The sequence below is a fragment of the Coregonus clupeaformis genome, chromosome 27 (genome assembly GCF_020615455.1).
Source record: "Coregonus clupeaformis isolate EN_2021a chromosome 27, ASM2061545v1, whole genome shotgun sequence".
NCBI classification, from domain to species: domain Eukaryota; kingdom Metazoa; phylum Chordata; class Actinopteri; order Salmoniformes; family Salmonidae; genus Coregonus; species Coregonus clupeaformis.
This window is the reverse complement of record NC_059218.1, coordinates 37,168,234-37,186,789: the sequence shown is the minus strand read 5'-3', so window position 1 is coordinate 37,186,789 and position 18,556 is coordinate 37,168,234. Positions and strand designations below refer to the sequence as shown.

General features: G+C 44.8%; 1 protein-coding gene across 1 annotated transcript in view; it reads right to left on the bottom strand.

The window, feature by feature from the left end:
- Nucleotides 1–1,071: 1,071 nt before the first annotated feature.
- The window catches only part of LOC121542002 (coronin-6), a 29,826-nt gene continuing 12,341 nt past the window's right edge, over nt 1,072–18,556 (bottom strand). Inside the window, exons 4-11 of the mRNA XM_041851424.2 lie at nt 16,537–16,666; nt 16,275–16,453; nt 4,727–4,846; nt 4,359–4,463; nt 4,024–4,169; nt 3,858–3,915; nt 3,429–3,659; nt 1,072–2,074 (exon numbers count right to left, since the gene is read on the bottom strand). Coding sequence (XP_041707358.2) covers nt 1,952–2,074; nt 3,429–3,659; nt 3,858–3,915; nt 4,024–4,169; nt 4,359–4,463; nt 4,727–4,846; nt 16,275–16,453; nt 16,537–16,666 — 1,092 coding nt within the window. The 3' untranslated portion in view covers nt 1,072–1,951. The remainder of the gene's footprint in view (nt 2,075–3,428; nt 3,660–3,857; nt 3,916–4,023; nt 4,170–4,358; nt 4,464–4,726; nt 4,847–16,274; nt 16,454–16,536; nt 16,667–18,556) is intronic.

Here is an 18,556-nt window from a genome sequence, read left to right as displayed (position 1 = left end):
TTAATGTGCATAAGCTTCAAACTTAGCCTCTGTCTTCACTCTTGCGCAATATGCACCTGCTCTCCGCTGGCCTCTCTCCTTAGCTCTTGTGGAGTCCCAGGAAAAGCTAGACTAGAACATCCTATTGGACATTTTTTGTTGTTGTTGCATTTCTTATACTAATAGGAAGAGAGAAGCAAGCCTGCTCTTGTCTTAAATACAGCAGCCAAAAGAGCTGGTGGGGAGTTTGAAAGAAGAGAACACGCGATGGGGCTATTGCAGATATTTAGTCAGACCCATAATGATTCAATCACCTTGAAGAGAAGTGAAAGTCGTCTGCATCTAATTTAGTCCTATATTATTCAAGCATGTCATTACAGTGATGAAGATGAGGATAACAAAACGTATTTTATTTAACTGTGGAGAGCGAGGAAGGAATGAAGCAAAACAGGAGTTAATACGCACGTCGCACAACATTAGGGGAAATATTATGAAAGGTAGGCTAATGCTAATTATACACAATTAAAATAGGCCCTATTATATTTCAAAATTAAAATCGCTAGCCTATAATTGTAACTTTGTAGACCACATGTCCAGCATCAGAATCACAGGTTCTCTCCCAGCTTCATGGTTTGAACGAGGTGCGTAATTCTAGTCCATATAATACAGTACAGTAATACAGTTCACACTCAATAAGATTACTGGAGCTTGTTTAATTTATTTCCCCAAGAGACTATACATCTATGGGCTTGAATGTTTTTCTTTGTTGCGTAGCTTATCATATGTAATGGATAACGGCACAATCATTTGGGCTTTTTTGGGCTTGGGCTCATAAAATGTCTTTAATGTAGGGCTCATTTGACTCAGGTAGCATCTGGCTTGAATGTTCATTCCGATCAAAGCTCAAATCAAATCCAGACATATTTATATGCTTTATAATTACACTTACGGTTTTGCCTGGAAATACCAGGTTACCCTGGGAAAAAATGATTTATTCTCATGATGGAACATTTTGTAAAACACCGGGAAAACATGAAATAAAAAAATAAGCAGCTCCATGACAAGAGAAAAAGGAAAGGATGGTCCAAGCAGTTTAAAAAAAAAAGATTGTTTTTATTGATGTCATCACGTGTCTCATGTATAATCATTTACAGAACACACAAAACTCTTCTTCGATTTTTTTGGTTTTCACATTTCACATATTTTTTAAACGTTTTTTTGTTGTTGCCTTTTTTGCTTTGTCGCACTATTTACATTTTGAGAAGGTTGACTGAGATCCAGGGATGGTTATTACTGAGTGTTGGTCGGTGATGGATGGATCGGGATGGGGACAGTGCATGTGTGCGTGCATGTGAGTGAATATGCCAAAACCTATCCACAGAAACCTCTTCAACCAGACCTGCAATAATCTTTTAAACTGTACGGAAAAACAAACTCACAACTAGGGTTGCAAAATTGCGGTAACTTTCACAAAATGTAGAAGTTTTCCAGAAATCCTGGGTGGAGAGTTTGCAACCCTACTAACAACTCACTCTCTCACAACCCTACTCATACATTATTTTTAACTGACATCTCTCTCTCTAGGTACTGAGCATTGGTTGGTTGGGGGGTTATATGTGTTTGAAGTTAGGGGTTATTGGGGTTGTTAGGGTAGGATTTATTCAAAGGCAGGTTGCAGAGCTGCGAACTACACTACCGACAATGAGCCTTTTAAAGACTATTTCCCAGTCGTTCGCGGAGATCACATTCATGGTTTACACAGCGGATTTCAGCTCAATCGTAAAATACCTTTAAAAGTCAAGTGCAATGTGCTTGATGCTAACACCTTTGATTGAATCTTGGCCTGGCTGTGTATATAAGGGCAGTAAAGCTATTGTGCAGTGGGTGTAGGGGTGTGGTGGTGTATGTGGATGGTGGCATTGTTGATCTGTGTGTGTGGGCTGTTAGTGTGTTGTCGTGGTGTGTGTGTGTGTTAGGCTGTGCCGTTGGTGTACTTGGAGAGTTTATTCTCCAGGTCACAGATTCTCTTCTCCTGAGACAGAACTGTCGCCTTGAGATTCTGAACTTCTTCCAACAACCGCTCTACCAACTGAGGCTGGGGAGGGGGAGAGAGGGGAGAGAGGGGGGAGGGGGGGGGGGGGGGGGGGGGAAAGAGCAAGGGAAAGAGGGAAGGGGAGAAAAAGGTAGGAGAAGGAAAGGAAGGAAGAAAAAAGGAACAAGAGGAAAGATAGGTCAGGGACAGGCAGCTACAGGAAAACACCAGGCAGCTACAGGAAAACACCAGGCAGCTACAGGAAAACACCAGGCAGCTACAGGAAAACAACAGGCAGCTACAGGAAAACACCAGGCAGCTACAGGAAAACACCAGGCAGCTACAGGAAAACACCAGGCAGCTACAGGAAAACACCAGGCAGCTACAGGAAAACAACAGGAACACAGCAGGCAGCTACTGGAAAACAACAGGCAGCTACAGGAAAACAACAGGAACACAACAGGCAGCTACAGGAAAACAACAGGAAAACAACAGGCAGCTACAGGAAAACAACAGGCAACTACTGGAAAACAACAGGCAGCTACAGGAAAACAACAGGAAAACAACAGGCAGCTACAGGAACACAAAAGGCAGCTACAGGAAAACAACAGGAACACAAAAGGCAGCTACAGGAAAACAACAGGAAAAGAACAGGCAGCTACAGGAAAACAACAGTAACACAACAGGAAAACAACAGGCAGCTACAGGAAAACAACAGGCAGCTACAGGAAAACAACAGGCAGCTACAGGAAAACAACAGGCAGCTACAGGAATACAACAGGCAGCTACAGGAATACACCAGGAAGCTACAGGAATACAACAGGCAGCTACAGGAAAACAACAGGAAAACAACAGGCAGCTAAAGGAAAACAACAGGAAAACAACAGGCAGCTACAGGAATACAACAGGCAGCTACAGGAATACAACAGGCAGCTACAGGAATACAACAGGCAGCTACAGGAATACAACAGGAAGCTACAGGAAAACAACAGGAATACAACAGGCAGCTACAGGAATACAACAGGCAGCTACAGGAAAACAACAGGAAGATACAGGAAAACAACAGGCAGCTGCAGGAATACAACAGGCAGCTACAGGAAAACAACAGGAAAACAACAGGCAGCTACAGGAAAATAACAGGAAAATAACAGGAAAATAACAGGCAGCTACAGGAAAACAACAGGAAAATAACAGGAAAATAACAGTAAGCAGAATTTCTAAAGATCAGAATAATTAAGTAAAGGAGAGAGAGAGATGGGACCGGTGGAGAGGTTTGAGAGAGAGAGAGAGAGAGGAGAAATTAGAGAATGAGAGTTTTTAGACAAACAGATAAAGGGGTGATTATATCCATAGTGACACACAGGCAGGTTGGTGGTCAGGGTTAGACAGACAGACAGACAGACAGAGTGTGACTCACAGGCAGGTTGGCTGAGCCGTCGCAGGAGGACATGCTGCGTCTGGTGGTGGGTCTGGAGTCCAGAACGTTCTTCTTGGCCACTTTTAGCTCACGGCTCTTGGGGGGAACATAGCCATCTCTCAAGGACTGGAGGATGGGGTCCTCATCTCGCCCCTCCAGCCACTCCTCTGGCTCCAGGGCCGGGTCGGGACCCGCCGTGTCTGGGTACAGGTCATCCTGAAACAGGTCCGACTGGAGGGAGGGAGGGGGGAGGGAGGGAGTGAGAGAGTGGAGGGGGAGAGAGAGAGAGAGAGAGGGAGGGAGGGGAGGGAGAGAAGGAGAGGGAGGGAGGGAGAGAATGAGAGGGGGAGGGAGAGAAGGAGAGGAGGGAGGGAAAGTTTTAACAAGCTGTAAATGTAGAGAGAGAGAGAGAGAGAGAGAGAGACTTACCTTTCTAGGCACTGTCATGGCGATGGGCTCACACTTCTTGTCATGGAGCTTATATAACCTGGAGAACAGAGGAGAGTTCGAGAATAGCCACAACAAACACTTGAGTGTGTGACTGTGTGTGTGTGTGTGTGTGTGCGTGTGCGTCTGTGTGTGTGCAGTCTCCTACCTGGCGATCTCACACTTGCTGACGTCCACCCCTCTCTTAGGCATGAAGCCCATCCCCCTCTGAGGCTCCTTGCTGCTGAAGGTACTGAGGTAGTGGACATAGGGAGGCTCCTCTGTTATCTCAAAGTACCGTATACTACTGTCCCCCTGGAGAGGAGAGGAGAGGAGAGGAGAGGAGAGGAGAGGAGAGGAGAGGAGAGGAGAGGAGAGGAGAGGAGAGGAGAGGAGAGGAGAGGAGAGGAGAGAGGATTTACAGTAGTAGCCGTATAGAGGCAGTAGTAGTATCAAGGTAATGGATAATATTGTTACTGTACACAGAGAGTGAGGAGTTTCTACCTTTCCACAGAGGTAAACCATGTTGGTGTCTGGGTCGTAGTAAGGTAACAACACACCGTTACTTGTGTCCAACTCCAGCAGTGCAATAGGCTCCTCAAAATGTGTCTGGGAGGAGCAGAGAAAATAAGGACAAGATGAGAGAAGAGGGACGAGAGGACCAATGTTCACTGTCCTTCAAGAGGAAGTGAGATATGAGTGTGCATACATGTGTGCCCATACGTGTCAACTGTGTGTGTGCGCATATGTGAGTGCACTTGTGTTTGAGCGTGCCTGTGGATGTGTACGTGTCAACTGTGTGTGTGTGCGCATACGTGCGTGCACTTGTGTTTGAGCGTGCGTGTGTGTGTGTGTGTGTGTGTGTGTGTTACCGGGTCCCACAGGCCCAGCTCTCTCTGGCTCATCCTGGTGAAGCCGGTAGTGAACAGGTTTCCGTCTCTGGTAAAGATGGCCCTCATTGGTCGGATCCCCTCGTGTGGAGCCATCCTCTCCTATTGGACAGAATGGACACGCCAGACATCACTAACAGAGTACAGAGCACCCATAGCGGTAGAAAGAGGACTCATCATGGCTTCTGTGAAAGCACAGGCAGTCCCATTGAGGCTAGGGCTGCACGACATGGACAGAATATCTACACTGAACAAAATTATAAGCGCAACATGTAAAGTGTTGGTTTCATGAGCTGAAATAAAAGATCCCAGAAATGTTCCATACGCACAAAAAAGCTTATTTCTCTCAATATTTGTGCACAAATTTGTTTACATCCCTGTTAGTGAGCATTTCTCCTTTGCCAAGATAATCCATCCATCTGACAGGTGTGACATATCAAGGAACTGATTAAACAGCATGATCATTAAACAGGTGCAATAATAGGCCACTCTAAAATGTGCAGTTTTGTCACACAACACAATGCCACAGACGTCTCAAGTTTTGAGGAAGCGTGCAATTGGCATGCTGACTGCAGGAATATCCACCAGAGCTGTTGCCAGAGAATTTAATGTTCATTTGTCTATCATAAGCCGCCTCCAATGTCGTTTTAGAGAATTCGGCAGTACGTCCAACCGGCCTCACATTGCAGACCACGTGTAACAATGCCAGCCCAGGACCTCCACATCCGGCTTCTTCACCTGCGGGATCATCTGAGACCAGCCACCCGGACAGCTGATGAAACTGTGGGTTTGCACAACCAAAGAATTTCTGCACAAACTGTCAGAAACCGTCTCAGGGAAGTTCATCTGCATGCTCATCGTCCTCACCAGGGTCTTGACCTGACCGCAGTTTGGCGTCGTAACCGACGTACTTTTGGTCAGGTATGGCGTCGGGTGGGCGAGCGGTTTGCTGATGTCAACGTTGTGAACAGAGTGCCCCATGGTGGCGGTGGGGTTATGGTATGAGCAGGCAGGCATAAGCTATGCCCATACCAATTGCATTTTATCGATGGCAATTTAAATGCACAGAGATACCATGACGAGGTTCATTGTCGCGTCACCTCATGTTTCAGCACGACAATGCACGGCCCCATGTCACAAGCTGAAAATGTCCCAGTTCGTCCATGGCCTGCATACTCACCAGACATGTCACCCATTGAGCAGGTTTGGGATGCTCTGGATCGACGTGTACGACAGCGTGTTCTAGTTCCCGCCAATATCCAGAAACTTCGCACAGCCAGTGAAGAGGAGTGGGACAACATTCCAAAGGCCACAATCAACAGCCTGATTAACTCAATGAGAAGGAGATGTGTCGCGCTGCATGAGGCAAATGGTGGTCACACCAGATACTGACTGGTTTTCTGATCCATGCCCCTACTTTTGTTAAAAGTTTTCTGTGACCAACAGATCAAATCAAATTTGATTGGTTGCATACACATATTAAGCAGATGTTATTGCGGGTGTCATGTTGTATAATGATTAGAAGCCAGGCACAGGAATACGTATTAGGGTTTTTATTACTCCACCCAACACAAGGTACGTCACGAAAAACGATGGGGACGAAGCCCAAAACAAACACGTACAGTGCTATGAAAAAGTATTTACCCCCTTTCTAATTTTCTCTACTTTTGTATATTTGTGATACTGAATGTTATCAGATCTTCAACCAAAACCTAATATTAGATAAAGGGAACATAAGTGAACAAATAACACAACAATTACATATTTATTTCATTTTTAAAACAAAGTTATGCAACACCCAATTCCCCTGTGTGAAAAAGTAATTGCCCCCTTACACTCAATAACAGGTTGTGCCACCTTTAGCTGCAATGACTGCAACCAAATGCTTCCTGTAGTTGTTTATCAGTCTCTCACGTCGCTGTGGAGGAAATTTGGCCCACTCTTCCATGCAGAACTGCTTTAACTCAGTGACATGTGGGTTTTCAAGCATGAACTGCTCGTTTCAAGTCCTGCCACAACATCTCAATTGGGATTAGGTCTGGACTTTGACTAGGCCATTCCGAAACTTCCAATTTGTTGCTTTTTAGCAATTTTCATGTAGACTTGATTGTGTGTTTTGGATCATTGTCTTGCTGCATGACCCAGCTGCGCTTCAGCTTCAGCTCACAGACGGATGGTCTGACATTCTCCTGTAGAATTCTCTGATACAGAGCAGAATTCATGGTTCCTTCTATTAAGGCAAGTCGTCCAGGTCCTGAGGCAGCAAAGCATCCCCAAACCATCACACCACCACCACCATGCTTGACCTTTGGTATGATGTTCTTACTGTGGAATGCATTGTTTGGTTTTCGCCAGGCATAATGGGACCCATCTCGTCCAAAAAGTTGACTCAAGTTTGCCAAAAAGCACCTGGATGATCATCAAGACTCTTGGAAGAACGTTCTATGGACAGATGATTCAAAAGTATAACTTTTTGGACAACATGGTTCCAGTAATGCCTGGCGAAAACCAAACACTGCATTCCACAGTAAGAACATCATACCAAAGGTCAAGCATGGTGGTGGTGGTGTGATGGTACCGGGGGGATCCGTGACAGTGTAGAGAAATGCTTGTGTTCCTAGTTCCAACAGTGCAGTAATATCTAACAATACACACAAATCTAAAAGTAAAATAATTGAATTAAGAAATATAAAAATATTAGGACGAGCAATGTCAGCGTCCGGAGTATAAATAAATATATATATACACTACATGACCAAAAGTATGTGGGCACCTGCTCGTCGAACATCTCATTCCAAAAACATGGGCATTAATATGGAGTTGGTCCCCCCTTTGCTGCTATAACAGCCTTCTTGGAAGGCTTTCCACTAGATGTTGGAACATTGCAGTGGGGACTTGCTTCCATTCAGCAGCGAGCATTAGTGATGTCGGGTACAGATGTTGGGTAATTAGGCCTAGCTTGCAGTCTGCATTCCAATTCATCCCAAAGGTGTTCGATGGGGTAGAGGTCAGGGCTCTGTGCAGGCCAGTCAAGTTCTTCCACACCGATCTCGACAAACCATTTCTGTATGGACCTCGCTTGTGCACGGGGGCATTGTCATGCTGAAACAGGAAATGGCCTTCCCAAACTGTTGCCACAAAGTTGGAAGCACAGAATCGTCTAGAATGTCATTGTATGCTGTAGCTTTAAGATTTCCCTTCACTGGAACGAAGGGGCCTAGCCCGAACCATGAAAAACAGCCCCAGACCATTATTCCTCCTCCACCAAATTTTACAGTCGGCATTATGGATTTGGGCAGGTAGCGTTCTCCTGGCATCCGCCAAACCCAGATTTGTCCGTCGGACTGCCAGATGGCAAAGCGTGATTCATCACTCCAGAGAACGCATTTCCACTGCTCCAGAGTCCACCAGAGGCGAGCTTTACACCAGTCCAGCCGACGCTTGGCATTGAGCATGGTAAACTTAGGCTTGTGTGCGACTGCTCGGCCATGGAAACCCATTTCATGAAGCTCCAAACGAACAGTTCTTGTGCTGACGTTGCTCCCAGAGGCAGTTTGTAACTCGGTAGTGAGTGTTGCAACTGAGGACAGACGGTTTTTACACGCTACGTGCTTCAGCACTCGGCGGTCCCATTCTGTGAGCTTATGTGGCCTACCACTTCGCGGCTGAGCCGTTGTTGCTCCTAGATGTTTGCACTTCACAATAACAGCACTTACAGGTGACCGGGGCAGCTCTAGCAGGAAAGACATTTGATGAACTCACTTGTTGGAAAGGTGTCATCCTATGACGGTGCCACGTTGAAAGTTACTGAGCTTTTCAGTAGGGCCATTCTACTGCCAATGTTTGTCTATGGAGATTGCATGGCTGTGTGCTCGATTTTATACACCTGTCAGCAATGGATGTGGCTGAAATAGCCGAATCCACTAATTTGAAGGGGTGTCCACATACTTTTGTATATATATATATATATATACAGTACCAGTCAAAAGTTTGGACACACCTACTCATTTAAGGGTTTTTCTTTATTTTTACTATTTTATACACAGTAGAATAATAGTGAAGACATCAAAACTATGAAATAACACATATGGAATCATGTAGTAACTAAAAAAGTGATAAACAAATCAAACATATATTTTATATTTGAGATTCTTCAAATATCCACCCTTTGCCTTGATGACAGCTTTGCACACTCTTGGCATTCTCTCAACCAGCTTCACCTGGAATGCTTTTCCAACAGTCTTGAAGGAGTTCCCACATATGATGAGCAGTTGTTGGCTGCTTTTCCTTCACTCTTCCGTCCGACTCATCCCAATTGGGTTGAGGTCAGGGGATTGTGGAGGCCAGGTCATCTGATGCAGCACTCCATCACTCTCCTTCTTGGTTAAATAGCCCTTACACAGCCTGGAGGTGTGTTGGGTCATTGTCCTGTTGAAAAACAAATGATAGTCCCACTAAGCCCAAACCTGATGGGATGGCGTATCGCTGCAGAATGCTGTGGTAGCCATGCTGGTTAAGTCTGCCTTGAATTCTAAATAAATCATAGACAGTGTCACCAGCAAAGCACCCCCACACCATAACACCTCCTCCTCCATGCTTTACGGTGTGAACTACATATGCAGAGATCATCCGTTCACCCACACCGCATCTCACAAAGACACGGCAGTTGGAACCAAAAATCTCAAATTTGGACTCCAGACCAAAGGACAAATTTCCACCGGTCTAATGTCCATTGCTTGTGTTTCTTGGCCCAAGCAGGTCTCTTCTTATTATTGGTGTCCTTAGTAGTGGTTTCTTTTCAGCAATTCGACCATGAAGGCCTGATTCACACAGTCCTCTCTGAACAGTTGATGTTGAGATGTGTCTGTTACTTGAACTCTGTGAAGCATTTATTTGGGCTGCAATTTCTGATGCTGGTAACTCTAATGAACTTATCCTCTGCAGCAGAGGTAACTCCGGGTCCTCCATTCCTGTGGCGGTCCTCATGAGAGCCAGTTTCATCATAGCGGTTGATGGTTTTTGCGACTGCACTTGAAGAAACTTTCAAAGTTCTTGAAATGTTCAGTATTGACTGACCTTCATGTCTTAAAGTAATGATGGACTGTCGTTTCTCTTTGCTTATTTGAGCTGTTCTTGCCATAATACGGACTTGGTCTTTTACCAAATAGGGCTATCTTCTGTATACCCCCCTACCTTGCCATAACACAACTGATTGGCTCAAACGCATTAAGAAGGATAGAAATTCCACAAAGTAACTTTTAAGAAGGCACACCTAATAATTGAAATGCATTCCAGGTGACTACCTCATGAAGCTGGTTGAGAGAATTCCAAGAATGTGCAAAGCTGTCATCAAGGCAAAGGGTGGCTATTTGAAGAATCTCAAATCTATTATGATTTGTTTAACACTTTTTTGGTTAATACATTCACAATTTTTCTACAATGTAGAAATGTGTAAAAATAAAGAAAAACCCTTGAATGAGTAGTGGTTCTAAAACTTCTGACCGTTAGTGTATATATATATATATACAGTGGGGGAAAAAGTATTTAGTCAGCCACCAATTGTGCAAGTTCTCCCACTTAAAAAGATGAGAGAGGTCTGTAATTTTCATCATAGGTACACGTCAACTATGACAGACAAAATGAGAAGAAAAAAAATCCTGAAAATCACATTGTAGGATTTTTAATGAATTTATTTGCAAATTATGGTGGAAAATAAGTATTTGGTCAATAACAAAAGTTTCTCAATACTTTGTTATATACCCTTTGTTGGCAATGACACAGGTCAAATGTTTTCTGTAAGTCTTCACAAGGTTTTCACACACTGTTGCTGGTATTTTGGCCCATTCCTCCATACAGATCTCCTCTAGAGCAGTGATGTTTTGGGGCTGTCGCTGGGCAACACAGACTTTCAACTCCCTCCAAAGATTTTCTATGGGGTTGAGATCTGGAGACTGTCTAGGCCACTCCAGGACCTTGAAATGCTTCTTACGAAGCCACTCCTTCGTTGCCCGGGCGGTGTGTTTGGGATCATTGTCATACTGAAAGACCCAGCCACGTTTCATCTTCAATGCCCTTGCTGATGGAAGGAGGTTTTCACTCAAAATCTCACGATACATGGCCCCATTCATTCTTTCCTTTACACGGATCAGTCGTCCTGGTCCCTTTGCAGAAAAACAGCCCCAAAGCATGATGTTTCCACCCCCATGCTTCACAGTAGGTATGGTGTTCTTTGGATGCAACTCAGCATTCTTTGTCCTCCAAACACGACGAGTTGAGTTTTTACCAAAAAAGTTATATTTTGGTTTCATCTGACCATATGACATTCTCCCAATCCTCTTCTGGATCATCCAAATGCACTCTAGCAAACTTCAGACGGGCCTGGACATGTACTGGCTTAAGCAGGGGGACACGTCTGGCACTGCAGTATTTGAGTCCCTGGCGGCGTAGTGTGTTACTGATGGTAGGCTTTGTGACTTTGGTCCCAGCTCTCTGCAGGTCATTCACTAGGTCCCCCCGTGTGGTTCTGGGATTTTTGCTCACCGTTCTTGTGATCATTTTGACCCCACGGGGTGAGATCTTGCGTGGAGCCCCAGATCGAGGGAGATTATCAGTGGTCTTGTATGTCTTCCATTTCCTAATAATTGCTCCCACAGTTGATTTCTTCAAACCAAGCTGCTTACCTATTGCAGATTCAGTCTTCCCAGCCTGGTGCAGGTCTACAATTTTGTTTCTGGTGTCCTTTGACAGCTCTTTGGGCTTGGCCATAGTGGAGTTTGGAGTGTGACTGTTTGAGGTTGTGGACAGGTGTCTTTTATACTGATAACAAGTTCAAACAGGTGCCATTAATACAGGTAATGAGTGGAGGACAGAGGAGCCTCTTAAAGAAGAAGTTACAGGTCTGTGAGAGCCAGAAATCTTGCTTGTTTGTAGGTGACCAAATACTTATTTTCCACCATAATTTGCAAATAAATTAATTTAAAATCCTACAATGTGATTTTCTGGAGAAAAAAATTCTCAATTTGTCTGTCATAGTTGACGTGTACGTATGATGAAAATTACAGGCCTCTCTCATCTTTTTAAGTGGGAGAACTTGCACAATTGGTGGCTGACTAAATACTTTTTCCCACCACTGTGTGTGTGTGATGGGATATATAGATGTTATGGACAGTATATAGATAGAATTTGTAGTATATCTGAATAATACAGTGGGGAGAGTATTTGATACACTGCTGATTTTGCAGGTTTTCCTACTTACAAAGCATGTAGAGGTCTGTAATTTTTATCATAGGTACACTTCAACTGTGAGAGACGGAATCTAAAACAAAAATCCAGAAAATCACATTGTATGATTTTTAAGTAAGTAATGTGCATTTTATTGCATGACATAAGTATTTGATCACCTACCAACCAGTAAGAATTCCGGCTCTCACAGACCTGTTAGTTTTTCTTTAAGAAGCCCTCCTGTTCTCCACTCATTACCTGTATTAACTGCACCTGTTTGAACTCGTTACCTGTATAAAAGACACCTGTCCACACACTCAATCAAACAGACTCCAACCTCTCCACAATGGCCAAGACCAGAGAGCTGTGTAAGGGCATCAGGGATAAAATTGTAGACCTGCACAAGGCTGGGATGGGCTACAGGACAATAGGCAAGCAGCTTGGTGAGAAGGCAACAACTGTTGGCGCAATTATTAGAAAATGGAAGAAGTTCAAGATGACGGTCAACCATCCTCGGTCTGGGGCTCCATGCAAGATCTCACCTCTTGGGGCATCAATGATCATGAGGAAGGTGAGGGATCAGCCCAGAACTACACGTCAGGACCTGGTCAATGACCTGAAGAGAGCTGGGACCACAGTCTCAAAGAAAACCATTAGTAACACACTACGCCGTCATGGTTTAAAATCCTGCAGCGCAGGCAAGGTCCCCCTGCTCAAGCCAGCGCATGTCCAGGCCCGTCTGAAGTTTGCCAATGACCATCTGGATGATCCAGAGGAGGAATGGGAGAAGGTCATGTGGTCTGATGAGACAGTGTTTGGAGGAAGAAGAAGGATGAGTACAACCCCAATAACACCATCCCAACCATGAAGCATGGAGGTGGAAACATCATTCTTTGGGGATGCTTTTCTGCAAAGGGGACAGGACGACTGCACCGTATTGAGGGGAGGATGGATGGGGCCATGTATCGTGATATCTTGGCCAACAACCTCCTTCCCTCAGTAAGAGCATTGAAGATGGGTCATGGCTGGGTCTTCCAGCATGACAACGACCCGAAACACACAGCCAGGGCAACTAAGGAGTGGCTTCGTAAGAAGGCATCTCAAGGTCCTGGAGTGGCCTAGCCAGTCTCAGACCTGAACCCAATAGAAAATCTTTGGAGGGTGCTGAAAGTCCGTATTGCCCAGCGACAGCCCCCGAAACCTGAAGGATCTGGAGAAGGTCTGTATGGAGGAGTGGGCCAAAATCCCTGCTGCAGTGTGTGCAAACCTGGTCAAGACCTACAGGAAACGTATGATCTCTGTAATTGCAAACAAAGGTTTCTGTACCAAATATTAAGTTCTGCTTTTCTGATGTATCAAATACTTATGTCATGCAATAAAATGCAAATTAATTACTTAAAAATCATACAATGTGATTTTCTGGATTTTTCTGATTCCGTCTCTCACAGTTGAAGTGTACCTATGATAAAAATTACAGACCTCTACATGCTTTGTAAGTAGGAAAACCTGCAAAATCGGCAGTGTATCAAATACTTGTTCTCCCCACTGTACGTAGGATAGAATAGTATATATACAGCAATAGTTGAATGGGATGGACTTGACTAGAATACAGTATATACAGTGTATATACAGTGGCTTGCGAAAGTATTCACCCCCCTTGGCATTTTTCATATTTTGTTTCCTTACAACCTGGAATAAAAAATTATTTTTGGGGGTTTTGTATCATTTGATTTACACAACATGCCTACCACTTTGAAGATGCAAAATATTTTTTATTGTGAAACAAACAAGAAATAAGACAAAAAAACAGAACTTGAGCGTGCATAACTATTCACCCCCCCAAAGTCAATACTTTGTAGAGCCACCTTTTGCAGCAATTACAGCTGCAAGTCTCTTGGGGTATGTATCTATAAGCTTGGCACATCTAGCCACTGGGATTTTTGCCCATTCTTCAAGGCAAAACTGCTCCAGCCCCTTCAAGTTGGATGGGTTCCTCTGGTGTACAGCAATCTTTAAGTCATACCACAGATTCTCAATTGGATTGAGGTCTGGGCTTTGACTAGGCCATTCCAAGACATTTAAATGTTTCCCCTTAAACCACTCGAGTGTTGCTTTAGCAGTATGCTTAGGGTCATTGTCCTGCTGGAAGGTGAACCTCCGTCCCAGTCTCAAACCTCTGGAAGACTGAAACAGGTTTCCCTCAAGAATTTCCCTGTATTTAGCGCCATCCATCATTCCTTCAATTCTGACCAGTTTCCCAGTCCCTGCTGATGAAAAACATCCCCACAGCATGATGCTGCCACCACCATGCTTCACTGTGGTGATGGTGTTCTCAGGGTGATGAGAGGTGTTGGGTTTGCGCCAGACATAGCGTTTTCCTTGATGGCCAATAAGCTCAATTTTAGTCTCATCTGACCAGAGTACCTTCTTCCATATGTTTGGGGAGTCTCCCACATGTCTTTTGGCGAACACCAAACGTGTTTGCTTATTTTTTCTGGCCACTCTTCCGTAAAGCCCAGCTCTGTGGAGTGTACGGCTTAAAGTGGTCCTATGGACAGATACTCCAATCTCAGCTGTGGAGCTTTGCAGCTCCTTCAGGGTTATCTTTGGTCTCTTTGTTGCCTCTCTGATTAATGACCTCCTTGCCTGGTCTATGAGTTTTGGTGGGCGGCCCTCTCTTGGCAGATTTGTTGTGGTGCCATATTCTTTCCATTTTTTAATTATGGATTTGTAATGGTGCTCCATGGGATGTTCAAAGTTTCGGATATTTTTTTATAACCCAACCCTGATCTGTACTTCTCCATAACTTTGTCCCTGACCTGTTTGGATAGCTCCTTGGTCTTCATGGTGTCGCTTGCTTGGTGGTGCCCCTTGCTTAGTGGTGTTGCAGACTCTGGGGCCTTTCAGAACAGGTGTATATATACTCAGATCATGTGACACTTAGATTGCACACAGGTGGACTTTATTTAACTAATTATGTTACTTCTGAAGGTAATTGGTTGCACCAGATCTTATTTATGGGCTTCATAGCAAAGGGGGTGAATACATATCCACGCATCACTTTTCCGTTATTTATTTGTTCGAATTTTTTGAAACAAGTTATTTTTTTCATTTCACTTCACCAATTTGGACTATTTTGTGTATGTCCATTACATGAAATCCGAAGAAAAAAACATTTAAATTGCAGGTTGTAATGCAACAAAATAGGAAAACGCCAAGGGGAATGAATACTTTTGCAAGGCACTGTATACATATGAAGTGGGCAAAACAGTATGTAAACATTATTCAAGTGACCAGTGTTCCATGTCTATGTACATAGGGCAGCAGCCTCTATGGTGCAGGGTTGAGTAACCGGGTGGTAGCCGGCTAGTGACAGTGACTAAGTTCACGGCAGGGTACTGGGTGGAGGCCGGCTAGTGATGGCTATTTAACAGTCTGATGGCCTTAAGATAGAAGCTGTTTTTCAGTCTCTCTGTCCCAGCTTTGAGGCACCTGTACTGACCTCGCCTTCTGGATGATAGCGTGGTGAACAGGCCGTGGCTCAGGTGGCTGAGGTCCTTGATGATCTTCTTGGCCTTCCTGTGACACCGGGTGCTGTAGATGTCCTGGAGGGCAGGCAGTGTGCTCCTGGTGATGCGTTGGGCTGACCGCACCACCCTCTGGATAGCCCTGCGTTTGCGGACGGTGCAGTTGCCATACTAGGCGGTGATACAGCCCGACAGCATGCTCTCAATGGTGCATCTGTAAAAGTTAGTGATGGTCTTAGGGGCCGAGACAAATTTCTTCAGCCTCCTGAGGTTGAAGAGGCGCTGTCGCACCTTCTTCACTACACTGTCTGTGTGGGTGGACCATTTCAGATTGTCAGTGATGTGTACACCGAGGAACTCGAAGCTTGCCTATGCATATCTGTATTCCCAGTCATGTCAAATCCATAGATTAGGCCCTAATGAATTTATTTCAATTGACTGATTTCCTTATATGAACTGTATCTCAGTAAAATCTTTGAAATTGTTGCATTTCTTTTTTGTTCAGTATAATTGTCACCCGATGTCACTAGTTTGCGTTGCCTTATGTAAGGAAGCATGTTGTTTTACTTCCTGTTTGTTTGCTGTTGTTGTCTTCTGTCTGTTTTTATTTATTTGTTATCCCCGTCCACACTGGAGGCCTCTTGCATGGCCGTCATTTTAAATACGAATCACTCACTTTGAGTACAGAGACTGGGTCTGGGAAACGGTGACCTTTGACCTCTCCGTGACCACCTCTCTCTTACCCCCTCATCTTTATTTCTTTCCTCCATTCACCAACTCACCGCGACCACCTCTCTCTTGCGGGGGTCACATACGCGGAGGCGTCGGTCCTTACAGGTGGTGCAGAACAGGCTGCCGTTACGGTTCCAGCTGACGTTGTAGATGAGGTCTGGGTGGTCGTCCATGGAGATGAGCGCCTCGCCAGTTCCCACGTTCCAGATTATTATCAGGTTATCACTGCCTGGGGGGGGGGGAAGAGAGTGCGTGAGTGAGTGTGCGTGTGTGTGTGCGCGTCTGCGTGTGTGTGCGTCTGCGTGTGTGTACCTGCAGTGAGTAGTATGTTGCGTGCAGTGGGGTGCCAGGTGACAATGCCGACGCGTTTGGAGTGTCCCTCCAGGACCACGATGGGCTCTGATATGGGCCGGGTCCCCATCTGATCAGGGATCTGCCACACCTGCAAGGGGACACAATATAACTTAACACCTACAGGGGGACACAATATAACTTAACACCTACAGGGGGACACAATGTAACTTAACACCTACAGGGGGACACAATATAACTTAACACCTACAGGGGGACACAATATAACTTAACACCTACAGGGGGACACAATATAACTTAACACCTACAGGGGGACACAATGTAACTTAACACCTACAGGGGGACACAATATAACTTAACACCTACAGGGGGACACAATATAACTTAACACCTACAGGGGGACACAATATAACTTAACACCTACAGGGGGACACAATATAACTTAACACCTACAGGGGGACACAATATAACTTAACACCTACAGGGGACGTGCACACACACACACACACAAATCCATAGATAGAACTTAACACCTACGGGGGACACAAAAATACATTACACCTATAGAGGGACACAAAATAATGTTACACCTAGAGGGGGACACAAAACAACATTACACCTATAGGTTGCACCTCCGACACTCGGTCGCGTCATGCCATTGTTATGAACGTTCTCAAGCCGTGTAGAGCCCAGTCATTCTGAACGGAGGCTAACGGAGGCTAATGACTGCTTCGCCTGGAAATACAATTACATTGCTAAAGTAGGCAAATATTTAGTAGGAAACAACTTTGCCCTCATTATCATGCTGTCAAATTTACTTTAGATCGATTGCAATGTTGTCATTAGCTAGCAATGTTCATCAAAAATGTGCAATTTTCAGCTAAATTCCGGTGGTCTCTCGTCAATCTTAGCTAGCTAGCTAACGTTGCACTGCATCTAAAATCAATCTGGCAACATCACAATGACAAAAGGTTTTCCTACTAATTATTTGTCTCCTTTAGAAATGTAATTGTATTTCCAAGCCACTGTAATGCACTTTAGATGAAATCTTCATCAGTGCCAATTGACAATGCATTGAGCAGAACACTGTCGGGCATCAGTCCTAAAACGAATGTTCAAAACAATGTTCGTAAATTCAATCTGGAGTGCCAGAGTGCGCTCAGAGTGCGCTCTGGGCGTTCGTAAATTGAGAGCATTTCGCTCTTGGAGCGTTCAGAGCGCACACTGGACACTCTGGCCGAGGAGTAGGGTTGATCCGAGCGTTCTGACCTCACAACGGCATTCCAGCCCCCAAGCTAACTGGCTAACGTTGGCTAGCTACTTCCAGACACAAATTAGTTTAAAACCTCACTCTCGCCCTAGCAGAACTGGTTAGGCTGTTTTCATGTTATCCAGTGCGTTGGTGACTAACTGTGCTGCTGGCAACAATTTCATTACGTTTTTTTGCCGACGTTTACTGACACCGGCCATATTCAGCGGGTGTTGAGCGATCGTAAATTCATCAGTTATTCTGCGCTCTGGCACACTCAGACGAGAGTGCTCTGAAATCGGAGTAGATAGCCAGAGTAACTTTACGAACGCACCCTTACAATATAACATTACACACCTACAGGATGACACATTACAATGTTACACCCATAGAAATAGAATAACTAGAACGGGCTTGGAACCGCTTTGCCTGGCAATTTGGCTGGTAGGCTCATGGAGATATGCCACATCTATATTTATGTATGGGTAGACTCATGGCATTGAGGAAGAGGCAGAGCGAGAGGATCCACTCCTGTCAAAATTTGTCCATGCGGCGATATATAGCGATAAGCAGACCACCTGCCTCCCCGCCTTTGGGACAACGACTCCCATTGTCAAGGCGGAGACCATCTCGTCATTATATAAAGTATCATGGGTACACTCGCAATGGCTGCTTGGTATTGTGATGCAACAATGTAAATGGTCATGTAGAATGTTCATTCAAATGATGCTAACTGACGTGGCTCATGCGATAGAATATATTTGAAGATGA